At 41.5% G+C, this 13,576-nt stretch overlaps 1 protein-coding gene across 1 annotated transcript in view; it reads right to left on the bottom strand.

Moving 5' to 3' along the window:
* pde4ca (phosphodiesterase 4C, cAMP-specific a) overlaps positions 1-13,576 on the bottom strand; it is a gene marked incomplete at its 5' end in the record, with an annotated part of 37,246 nt that overhangs the window by 9,259 nt on the left and 14,411 nt on the right. Inside the window, 6 exon segments of the mRNA XM_080034407.1 lie at positions 169-281; positions 652-704; positions 846-919; positions 1,649-1,685; positions 2,290-2,334; positions 2,787-2,978. Coding sequence (XP_079890533.1) covers positions 169-281; positions 652-704; positions 846-919; positions 1,649-1,685; positions 2,290-2,334; positions 2,787-2,978 — 514 coding nt within the window.

Below are 13,576 nucleotides of genomic sequence, written 5' to 3'. Positions count from 1 at the left end.
ACTACCTTAGGGGGGTGAATCACAGTACAGATTAGAGTGAGTGCACCACGACCTTCCCCTAAACCTGGCTGTTCTGACAATAACCTGAACAGTGTGTGTGTTTAGTGTAAGTTCAGTGTACCAGGCTGCTTGTCGTGTATTTAGCGCCACATGTTACGTCCAAGGTACCTTGTTGGAAGCCATCTCGCTGACAGAGTGTCGGGTTTTCAGCGTCTCCAGTTGTTCCAGACACCAGTCCAGCTCATCTAGAGTCTCTATGGACAGCTGCTGGTGAGGCTCCTCTGTACCAGATATAAACACAGCAAGGCATTATGGGATGGATTCAGATCCTAAAGAGCATTCACATTTAAAAAAAAAGATTGAAGGAATGTCATGTTAATTTAATCAGTATGTATTACACATTACACATTACATAATCTATTATGAAAATCTAATAATAAAATACATACTTGTGAGGGACATTTTCTCCAGTAATTTCACAATTGATATGAAGCATATTTTAAAGAAAAAACTTACACACAAGATTTTTAGTAGTCTTACAATTGTGTAACTGATACTTTGACCACTGTATTTCTTGTATTTGTGAATTACATTCACTTACTATTGTTGATAATGGGATGTATATGAGCCCATTCTCAAACCAGTACTGACCTGCCAGGCTGGTCTTGCACATGGATGGTGGGTTGCTACCTGAGGATCGCGTCCTGTAGACAGAGACCACCCAAAGTGAGCAAGCTAAAGTCATACTGTAGCTCAAGTACAGAGTGAATATATTTGTCAGGTGTTATAGTAGGATCGCTAGACAAAATTGTCAATAATCCAAGGACATTTTTCTAAGGACCTACTTGCTTGCTGTGCGATCTTGCTGGTTGGTTATGACGGCAAAGTTACTTCGGACAGTCCTCAGGCTGGCTAGGACCTACAAGATGGGGAGCAAGAGAGTGAACGAATGTTTACGAGACCGCCAAATGTGACGTAGGTACATTTTCTGGGATGCAATGAAACCACAGATGTCACCTCATTCACAGCCTCTAATACTTGCACAAGCCTTCACTAGATTCATATTGAACTACATCAAGTGCTTTGCTAAAATGAATCCCAGACGAGCCCCTGAAACAGGATGCTGTGGCTTTTTAGTCCTTCATTCCCTTCTCTCTCCCTGGCTCATGTTTTGATGGCATCACCGATTCTGATGTCACGTCTGTCACTCCACCTGTAGCCAAACACTGACTCAGCACACATAGAAAGCACCACAGAGTATCCGGTGTCCAGGCCTGACCCGCGTAGCAGCCTTTAACAGCCAGAGTGCAAATTTTAACAGCATGATCCAGCAGTATTGGATTCGCCACTTTTTTTTTTATTGTGTAAAGTGAGTACAAGTGTGACGCACATCCCACGCAAGAGCTGGGGAGCGGCGGCGGGATGCCTGATGCTGTCGCGGTGCCAACATAGTGCTGAGGGGCTGTTCCAATGAGGCAGTGAAGCCAGGCCTCGCACCATCTGGAGTTTATTGCAGTTTTTTTTTTAAGACCTGCTGTCTCTAGCAAACAAGTGAACTTGATTTACATTTTGTATGTTACTATTTGTTACTTTTTGAGCATGTTGCACATTTTTTTCTGGCTGAATGGAAAGGGTTCGGACGACTCACCTGTGCAAATGGTGTGACAATCATGTCTTCTGTGTGTCTGCAATTACAGGACAGAGTAAACAGGAGGGAAAGGCATTAGACAGAGACCCGAAACACTGAAAAGAGGACCAGTCTATAAGCTCCTAAATTTGAATAATTCATCTAAAAAAAAAAAGTGTTGAAATTACTTTGTTAGAAATAAATATATAAATAGCAACCAAACTGCACATTCATCTCGGGATCCACTTTTAGTTGTCAGATATCCTAATTCAACACTCCCTTTGTCATCGCTCTGTTAATATGTAGCCATGTCAGGAAACGAATATGTCATGCACTGCGCTTCATAAGGTTGGTGAGGAAGCAGATTGGGGGAGGTGGAGGGATGATAAGTATACACTGGATGAAGCCACAAGTAAATAAAAACACAGGGTGTGTTATTATACTTTTTCGTCTCTAATTAAGCATCACATGCAAAAGCAAACTAAACAGAACTGGGTGTTTAAGGGGAAGGGGTGTCCAACGAGGGTTCATAGGTGAAGTGACATTTAGTCATTCTGTCAGGAGGGAGAGGTGTTGGTGGTTGGAGAATGCAGGAGAGGGCTTCAAGGGGACAGAGGCAGTGTTTTAAAAATCTAATTTTTGTTTTTGCAAATTCTTCTCACCGAGATGACAACCAGTTGACTTCCCAGTGCTTCAAGCTTTCTTCCCTTCAAAAACAGAAAGGCAAGAGGCGATGAGGAGACCTGTGACTGCTCACTTTACAAACTTAAAGGTGTTTAGACAGTTTGAAGTGTCGAGGGGGGCTGTTTGAGGGTCAGACTGCAAACACAAACAGCTAAAAAAATAAGTAACATAAATAAAAAATAACATAGTACTATTTTGGCTTTTTCAGCACTGGGGATCTAACTGTTGATCTGACTGTGGCTTGTTAAGGACACGGCATGTTTTCATTCCACCTTTGGGCTAGTGTGAAACTGAAAGATTGGGATAAGAAATGCAACAGAACCTACTCTTGATAGTGTGTATTTCCTCAATGGTCTTTGTAGGATTTTTGTCAAACACAAGCAAACGTGTGTAATAACAGCTTTAAATACATCAAAATACAAAGCGCACAAAAGAGTAAGCACGCAACCTAGACCTGAGTTGGACATGAACTCACAGGTCACTGGCAGTAGAGGAGTTCCTGGAGGGACCTTTGGGTGAGAGGTCAAAGTCAGAGTCGGAGCGGTAGAGGAAGGATTCCCGCCGCTGGCTGTGAGGGAAGTTGGCCTGTAGGACCAGACCAGAGCCAGGGCTAGCCTGGGGGTCCAGGGGGCTGCGTCCCACCGACAATCCATTCTCCACATCAAAACTGAGAAGACAAGAGAGAAGGGTGGAGGTATATAATAAGGTGAGATGACTCAAGACACATTTAATGGATATAAATGTATATCTTTTTTTCACAGCATGAAAGGAGAATAAAACAAACATCCAAAGTCCTATAAAGACACTCGTACCACTAGAACATACACTCACCGGCCACTTTATTAGGTACAGCGGTTTATTTTCTTGTTAACACATACTGTATAACTTATCAGCCAATCTCGTGGTAGAAACTCAATGCATTTAGGCATGTAGAACTGGAAGGAACAATTTATTGAGGTTAAAACCAAGCAACAGAATGGGGAAGAAAGGGGTTTTAAGTGACTTTGAACATGGCAATGTTGAGGGTGCCAGAAGGGCTGGTCTGAGTATTTCAGAAACTGCTGATCTACTGGGATTTACACGCACAACCATCTCTAGGGTTTACAGAGAATGGTCCGAAAAAGAAAACATATCCAGTGAGAGGCATTTGTGTGGACGTAAAATGCCTTGTTGAAGTCAGAGGTCAGTGGAGGATGGGCATACTAGTTTGAGATGATAGAAAGGCAACATTAACTCAAATAACCACTCGTTACAACCAGGGTATGCAGAATACCATCTCTGAACGCAAAACATGACCAACCTTGAAGCAGATGGGCTACAGCAACAGAAGACTGCTTCGGGTGCCACTCCTGTCAGCTAAAAACAGGAAAATGAGGCTACAATTCACACAGGATCACCAATATTGGACAATAGAAGTTTGAAAAATCATACCTGGTCTGATAAGTCTCGATTTCAGTTGCGACATTCAGATGGCAGGTTCAGAATTTGGTGTAAACAACATGAATCCATCCTGCCGTGCACCATCAACCATGCCATGTTCAAAGTCACCTAAACCAGTACATTGTCTTGACCATGTCTAAATGCATAAATGCATTAAATTGCTGCCATGTGATTGGCTGATTAGCTTTTGGTTTTTATAAGCCATTGAACAGGTGTACCTAAACTAGTTTCAGTGAGTGTAGCAGGCAATACAAATGTGATTTTGACACAAATAAATGGATCAATGAAGGATGATCCATAGACTGACATATTTCAGTTGGTGCAATAGACTCAGAATAATTGAGGTTGACAGAACAATACAGAGACCCCCGGTATCTACTCCAATTGGTAGGATGGGTCATCTCTAAGAACAATGATGGAGAGAAAAGGAATAGATAACACAATACTCTAACATTCAAAATATCACAAGCCCTTATCACTATATCACTCTGTAACAGCATTGAGCCATTTTTATCTCTTCAACTGGAAATAGTGTGATTTAAGGCCTTTGCACACCGGGCGCGTTTTATTCGTGCGATTAATCCGTTAATTAACGAACGTATACAGAGTCAATACAAGCTTCCACACCAGCGCCGTCATTTCGCATCGCGAATTTGCGTTTTTAATTTTTTCGAACTGAGTTCGATTTTTCTGGGACGTCGCTTCTTAAAGTGAGACGCGACAAAATTCACATTTCAAAACATTCGCTTTTACGTTGCGTTTATTCGCGTCGCGCCCGGTGTGCAAAGGCCTTTAGAAGGAAGTATACCCATTATAAACCTGTAAAGACCACAATAATAGCTAAAAATGACAATTATAGGACGTTGACAAAAAGGGAATGACGGTGTGAAATATGTAAGAATGCAGTTTTCACACCGATATAACAATGTAGACTAAAATGAGCTTCACATTTGCACAATATGGGGGTGTTGAGAGCCACAGACCAATGGCTGCAAGGCGTTGACTCTCCTACAATAGAAGGTGGCTGACCATCAAGACAAGTGACTCCACAAAGCCTTTCACATTAAACTAATGACATGTCTCTGCATATGTTGCGGAAAAAAACAGAAACTCTGATAATACATCCATGGTATGTACTGTAAATGGAATTTCTAATGTCTAATATTGATGTATTGTATGCCCCTGGAAAGCACTTTGAATTGCCTTTTGTCTGAATTGCGCTTTATAAATACACTTGCCTTGCTTTTTACTTGAAATAAAAAGTAAGCCTGGAAAAAAAGGCAGTTATAACATAGACAACATGATGAGCACTTTGTTAAAGGTGTGAAGAGTATACGTGCTTGTTGTCATGCTTGTGAATTGTGTGTGTGAACATCCAGAGTGGGCCTGTGTGGCTGTGAGTAAGCAGCAGGGATAAGAGTGGCATCAGAGTATTGACGCGGGGGTCATGTGAGTGTGAGAGTCTATAAATAGCCTCTGCGCTCAGGTGCGTAGGACTTCCTCCTGATCAAAAAACGATCACACTACGGAAAGAAAAACACTAGAATCAAGGCAGCTGACGGGTGCTTCCCTTACACAGTCTGGGCACGTCTCTGCCTTGATCCACGTCTGGATTTTCCCACAGCCCCTACCAGCTGACGCGTGGACCTGGAGAGACTCTGTTTTGGGAACGCGTCTCCTTTTTCTAAACAGTTTGAGGAACTCCAGAGTAGAAAAATCCAGGATTTAGCAAAAACAACCATTACTGCAGAACGCAGAGGATTTTTTTTTTATTGTGGAAGGGAAGAAGGCTGAGATGTACACCCAATCTTTTTCAAATAAACACTGCAGTGGAAATGATATTCAAGGATAAAAAAAATCCCTGGAACGCAAGGGAAACAAAAAAAAATTGTAAGTTAGGGGTGCAGGGGTTTTTATGCTGGGGCGATGTCTGTTGATGATAAATCTGGGAAATAACAAAACACACCAAAATATAATTCAAGACCAGAACACACCAGGATAATAAATACACTCAGGGATCACCACAGTTATTGCAATTCGTCCTGAGGAGAATGTCTGTTTCCAAATGTATAATGGCAACCAATAGCTGTGGATATTTTTGACTGAAAACCACAAATGTCAACCTCATGGTGGTGGAAAATGAAAAATCAGGTGCATCGCCAAGGATATTATAATTCATCCTTTTTGGACCATGTGAATGTCCTTACCAAATTTCACATCAATCCATCTTCTAGTAGTTTAGATATTTCAGTCTGGAACAAAGTGGTGGACTAGCCTTTCCATCCTAAAAATAGTTAATTTGCGGTTTAAATAGCATTTGCAGCATTACAGTACCCTAGCAGCTATGCACCAGATGCAGTGTGTAAACATCCCATTCATTGCCCTCTCTCTCTTTTACCTCCAGTGCTATACCCTCCTAGGATGCCGCATGACGACGACAAGATGTTGGTGTGTTACTGGCTGTTATGTAACACCGGCAGAGCAGGAGCCCCCATCGCTCCATTCACTCTGACAGCACTATACATAGCCGAGTGGAGGAGATGAGAGGAGAGGAGAGGAGAGGAGAGGAGAGGAGAGGAGAGGAGAGGAGAGGAGAGGAGAGGAGAGGAGAGGAGAGGAGAGGAGAGGAGAGTCGGATGAAAGCGGGCAAGGGGTAAAACAAAAGTTCAGCCTGGTCTGAGACACAGTCCTATCTGTATGTATACACTGTGTGAATGGGCTAGTGTGACTTGAGTTGGTGCGATGTGTGCATTTCACAAATGTGTGTGTGTGTGTGTGTGTGTGTGTGTGTGTGTGTGTGTGTGTGTGTGTATGTGTGTGTGTGTGTTTCTGAACGTGTGAGGATAAATTATACTTTTGACAGAAAAAATTAGGAATTCAAACTATTTCCCACGTGTGTTATGTCTATAATGTGCTGCAATACACACATACAATGCACACACATCACACCTGTACCATTAAACATGTTGCTCCAAGCTTCACCCATTCTTAATCACTACTCTTTTTTTGTGTTTTGTCCTCCAAAATGACACTGCACCCTGGCTGCTGTCCTCGGTGCTTTGTAATTTCTATTTTTGGGTCTGCATCCCGTTCTCTGCCTCTATGCAGCTAAATTTAGCCTCCGCACGCATGCGGAATAGACAGAGAGATACAGCAATGCGACTAAAAATAGAGGTTCAGGTAGAACATGGAGCCCTCCCCCGTCTCCCTCTGCATCGCAGAGCAGCAGATTCTTCCACCCATTCATGAATATTTATGGGGAGGTTTCTATTTCAAGCCCATGCTGAGCTAAATTTAGCTCACGGATCAAAATATCGCCCACGTCTTTCCCTCGCTGCTATTTCACTTCTCTGTTTTTCTCCTCTCTCTCTTCTCAGGGGAGTGACTTGTCGTGTCCTGACCCACACATGACGCAGGACTATTTACCATACACACACACACACACACACACACACATACACACACACACACACACACACACACACACACACTAGTATTGTATTTGTGTTTGCGCTATACATCAATATACCTCACATGATTCCCAATAGTACAATCACAATGAACTCCCTCAGGTTTATATGCACATAAAAAAACAGACTCCAATAAAAATGAAAACTGGGAGTAGTTGTTGCCAGGGTAACCCAAATGAGGATCTGAATAACCAGATTACACTTAAACAGATAACACTTAAACTAGTGTTGGTGCACGAGTGTTGGGATGAACGTGCAAATTATCACAGAAGCTCTATAACAAACAACAGACCACTGTTTTTTTAATTCAAATTGTTTTCATATGGATTAATGGAATTACCCCCAGTGACAAATTCTACTATTTTATATATTAGATCTATGTAAAATACACATTGGGGTGCAAATGTGCTTCGAGTTTGAGCCCGAAATACTTTGTGTGCATGGTCTTTTAACAAACACTTTACACAACGTGAAGTAATTATGTCGACATAGGCGTTTGGTTTTGTGTTTTTTAAGAGGTCAGAGGTCAGTGTTCAGAGCAAAGCGTGCACACTGTGCGGACAGGAAGCTCCCACAGGAGCATTGCGGCTGTTTGGACGGCTGGTCTTCAAAATACACCTCTATTGTTTTCATGTCTTTTCACATGCCAGCCAGTCGCACCCACCCACCTCTTCTCTCTGTCCCTGACACCCTACTCTCTCTCAGCCTTTCTCAGCCACAAGTGACAAAAATAACCAGCACAAAGTGTTTTTTTGTGTGTGAGTGTGAGTGTGTGTGTGTGTGTGTGTGTGTGTGTGTGTGTGTGTGTGTGTGTGTGTGTGTGTGTGTGTGTGTGTGTGTGTGTGTGTGTGTGTGTGTTTCTTTATAATCCTGTTGAGTGGGAGGGTGTTGTTCAATAATAAACCAGATAAACTTGTTGGGTGAGTGATGGTTGATGTGTGTAGAGAAGGAGCTGGTCTGGAGAAGTGAAGTGGATGTACTGTATGTAGTCCATCTATGGACAGGCTCCCTCTACTGGGATTTTGGTGAGATTGCAAGAGCTGGATATTCCACTGTAGACAATTGACATACACTGTAAAGCAGAAACAGTCCATTTCCGTGATTAGTCCCATCAACAAAGTACTCATCAGCAATGGCATTTAAAAACAAGGGACTAAACTATTTTCTGACATTTTATAGATGATAAACAACGTGCATATCACAATATAAGGGATATATGTTTGTGATATTGATAAACATGTATTCAAGGTTACAAATCAAAAGTTCAAATAGATGAATGAAAAGTGTTCCATTGTTATTTAATAAAATTGAGACCGAAGACTCTTTTGCAAGGGAGACCTGTTTTCATTTCCCACATTACCATTCACACACACATTCATACACCGATAGCAGGCTAACTATCGACATTCACACGTAACACATTGGTAATAACAATTTGCTTGGAATCATTGATTTAAGCAAGAGTTTTGTAAAACCAGGATAATACCCACTGATCATATTATCATAGGACAGCACTGAAAGTCTAGAGATAAAATTGAAGTACCACCACTTCCTATCGGTGAGACACATTTAAACATTAAAGAAGCGAGCTGAAACACAATCTATCAAAAATTGGCATCATGGCTCCCGCACCTGAATACTTAATACTTAATACTAAAAAAAAATACAAAAAAATAAAGAAATAGAATGGGTAAAAACAGGTGTGTTACGGCATTTTTTTTAAGTCCTGTGTTGCTTTGTTGAAAGCCGTGCTGAGGAACTACTGCACGTATGCAGTGTGAAGCCATCTCCCTCATGTTTTTTTGTAAGTGCCTGGCGTGTAAGAAGTGTGTGATTAATGGTAACCTGTCAGTGGCCCTGTTACTCGACACCCCGCCTGCGTCACCGCCTGTCACGGCAACGTCATTCCCATCTGGGGAGCATTAAAATACAGGAGCTACGGGGCAGAGCCAGAGACGGCGAGAGAGAGAGAGAGAGAGAGAGAGAGAGAGAGAGAGAGAGAGAGAGAGAGAGAGACACTGCAAGAGCGACAGAGAGAGAGAGAGAGAGAGAGAGAGAGAGAGAGAGAGAGAGGGGCCTGTAAACCAGGGCAAGCTGTCATCTGAACCTTCATTCATCATTCCCAGGCCTTTGCTGTGACAAAACCAGAGGTAGAATTCGCCACACCAGAGCCGACTCGCAGGCCAGGCTTAGCCAAAAGATTTAAAAGAAGGCATAAAGAGGATTTATTACACATGTATCCTAGATCTGTGTGTATTTCCTTTAGATCATTCGAAATGGTTTCTATTACGTGCCAATGAGTGTGTTGAAAGCAGTTGGAGGAAGTCAGAAGAAGAAAAATGTTGAACTGAAACTTTTTATTTCCTGCCGTGGCGTTTAAAGGTACAGCCAGTGTGTAATATAGCAGTATTTTGGCATCATCTAGTGGTGAAAGTTCTAGATTGCAACGCTCTGTTCTGAGAATTTAAATAAGTTACAGTGACCTTCAAGTCTTTCTACATGGTGGTGCAACATGGCAGCCTCCATGGAGGATACCCCGGCTCCTACAGTATGTAGATATAAAGCACTCATTCTTAGGTAACTAAATAAAACATACTTAAATTGTAAATGGAATTCACTAATATAGCGCGTTTCCCTGGTTTTTCACAGACCCAAAGGGCTTATTGTTTTGTACACATTCACCCAATCACACACACATTCATACACCGACCGCAGGAGCTACCACACAGGGTGCAAGCTAACTATCGGGAGCAATTTATGGTTCAGTGTCTTGCCCAGGGACACTTCGACATGTGGCGGGGAGGCGGGGGATCAAACCACCAACCTTGCAACCCAGTGGACGACCGCCGAATTGCTTCGCCAAAGCCGCCCTAAAGAATATTATATTCCATTTCGACCAAGTCTGTTCAACAAAACGCCAATCCCCTCTACACCCTGCACCTTTAAGACCTATACTGTACGACACATGAAAGACGTTCTGGAGCAAACAAGGATTAGCATTGGCTCAGTGAGACCACAAAGTTCACACCAGCAGCCGAGCGTCCACACCCTGAAGCTCAACACACAGCCCTGAACACACAGAACAAAGTGAACCCAGGGATGAACTGCTGGGCTGGTAAATCTAAACCACATAAGAAGAATTTGAAAGAACTCTTGGAGCAATTTCACAGTGACATCTTTTGAATGTGACTTAATGTATAATCTGGAATGAAAGCTGCCTTTAGGCCTCTCACACACAGAGGGAGAACCACCACTGTGTTTGTCTTGCCCTTCCTCTCATTTCCTCTGACAATTAGTATCATCTTTAAAAAATGGTAGAAGTAAGAATTATAGAACAATCTCTCTTTTGTGCCTTTACAATATAATAATAAGTACAGAGCTACATTCAGTAGCTACAGACAGTTAGCTTAGCATTAAAGCTGGAAACAATCGGGTTGGTTGAATTTGAAGTTTTACAGAGGATTATGAGTCGGACAATTATTTATTTATTTTTTACCTTCTCTATTTTACGCTGGATGCCTGGCATTTGCTTAAGGGCAACAAATAAAAACCGTCTGAAAACAGTGGTTTTATTACACTACACTACCAGTGGCGACTGGTCATTAGGGGCACGTTGGACGAAGCCCCACCTACTCTTAAAATATATAAATAAATATATATATATATATATAGGGGAGAACGGGGTAATCTGAGCCACTTTTTACATTTGCTCTCCTCTAAGGGAGCTAAAATGATTTATCACTCAAATTTACACATTTCCCATTAATTCAGGATGTTTCCTAGAAATGGGCATTAGCAGAATTTTTTCAAGACAAAGGGCAGTGAAAATATGATTGTTTTGAAAAAGTTCTCATGTGGCTCACTTTACCCCAGCTGTGGGGTAAACTGATCCACTTACTTTTTCCACTCTGAAACTACCATAACAACACATATTGTAACAGTAAGAATCCTGAAAGCTAGCCACACATTCCAGAACTAATGTCGGACTAGTAAAAGAATGATCACCTCAACATGAAGGAAAACTCCACCTTGAAATTTCTGTATCTGGCTGTCGGAGGCCAAAGACTGTAGCGGCACATTGAATTTTCTCCTGTCTATTTTTTACTTAAATGTTAGTGAAGATGAAGGGAGCAATCCTTTCCTTCTTTGGCTAAAATGTGAAAGTGCACAATGATTTGAACAACTAATTTTGTGTTTATAAAATCGCCAGAATGCGAGAAACAGTGTCTTTGAAGCTCAAATTTTCCCCCCAAGTTTCCAGTCTTTATGCTAAGCTAAGCTAACCTAACCAGCAGAATGTTGCCTTAGAGAGAGACGATGGTGGTGTCCATTTTTTCATCTAACTCTCTGCCAGACAGCCAATATGTACATTTGCCAAAATGATTAACTATTCCTTTAAAGGTCACATATTATGCTAAATGCACTTTTTAAATGTGTTCTAACATATCCATGGGTCCACGGTGTGCCTAGAGACTGCCAAAATATTTTAAAAAATAACAATCTCTCCTTTTCTCACTCTCCCCCTTTCTGAAACCCCCACCCCTCCCCCCCCAATATACTCCAGTCAGAATTCTCCTCGTTTCTGACCTCAAAAACCACTAAGACCATATAATATGGTGTATAATAGAACCGAAAAGTGTATAATATGGGAGCTTTAACTGATACAATGGTACAACTACTGAGTTGGCAGCAGATTTCAGGTAAACTGCATGCTGTTTGCCTCCTTGTTAAAAAAACATGAGGGAGATGGCTTCACACTGCATACGTGCAGTAGTTCCTCAGCACAGCTTTCAACAAAGAAACACAGGATTTAAAAGTAGAGTTCAGCTGCTATTATTTCACAAAGAACTTATGAATAGCAACACAAACAATAACCTTTCAGTCCCTATATCATTTCACACCCAATAAAAACAGAGCCAATATGTCAACCTCTTTATGTGCCAATGAAAGAGATTATGTAACCACGATATCCATGTATGTCCATTGTTCCGAATCAGGCAAGGAACAATTTTCAAAAGTGAGCCAATGTAGTGTTAGCTGACATAACAGAAAGGCAGGAACACAGAATCCCTGCTCTGACCTTTTTATAACACAAGTCAGGGCCGGACGGAGTTATTACACGCACAAGATAATGGGATAAGTTTGTCCAGGGTCAGTGACGTGAAGAGGACGGAATTGTTCCTTCTGTTGACTGTTTGTTTGTGGACAGGAAGTGTTTGGCACAGGAAGTGGGGGAACTTTCCCTGACGATCTAAGAGTTGTAGGTCAAAGTATCCTTCTATTGAATATAATAAGATTAAACATGTAATTGTGTCAAATGTAACAAAATATATAATTTTCTGCTTGTTAAGGATCTAGTACCCAGTTTTTTGTTTTTCATTGGGAGTCGAGCACGTTATTTTGTATGTTTGTCAAATATAACAACACTTTCACTGTGACACACGCACGCACGCACGCACGCACGCACGCACGCACGCACGCACGCACGCACGCACGCACGCACGCACACACGCACACACGCACACACGCACACACACACACACACACACACACACACACACACACACACATATTGGCAGTCACCTGACTGTTACTGTTTGCTGTTTCCAAATCTATCCACTGTGATTAAGTCAGAGCGGTTTATGAACTCAAAACAGCTAAAAGCCGGAGACAGAAAGAAATCCAAAGACAAAATGTTCCCTCTCCTTTTCTTCAATGACGCCTGCATTGGTGGACATGAAAGCACCCTGTCCTCTGATGCATTTAACAGTGTGTGTCTGGCATCAATCGAATGATATAGCCTACATTTAAAGCATAGACTGAATCGTCCATTTGAAATAAAACACTTGTTAGCTGTGTTTTTTCTCTTTCCTGAAAATCTACAGTTTGGTTTTTAAGTTGCATAATATCCCGGTGATTTCAGTGCAGTAAAACTGTTGAGAAATGTTTTGCATCTCTTGTGTCTGCACTATAGAGTTGGATAACTAGCCAAATGAATTCCTCTGGCTTATATGCTGTTATTAATCTTTTGAAAATTAGAAATGATGAAAGAAATGATGGCAATATCACTGAAACAATACATGCTGAGCTCTTTCACACACACGCAATACTTTGTCATGGCAGTATAAATGAACTTATCTCAGTTTGAATACAGACTCAATATTTAGATTTTTCTTAGTTCTAAAAGTAATTTAAAATAAACTCAGATGCCAACATTAGCATAAACTTTAAGCTTTAAGATCTTTATTTTTTGCTTTGAATTAGGATTTCATTCAAGAAATATCATGATTTCTAGAACTGTTGGTCAGGTTCTACTTAATTTGACATGCAAAAGAAAAGAAAAGAAGGTGTAAGC

This window comes from Ammodytes marinus (genome assembly GCF_949987685.1).
Source record: "Ammodytes marinus genome assembly, chromosome: 9".
Lineage (NCBI taxonomy): Eukaryota > Metazoa > Chordata > Actinopteri > Uranoscopiformes > Ammodytidae > Ammodytes > Ammodytes marinus.
This window is presented reverse-complemented; position numbering and strand designations above follow the sequence as displayed.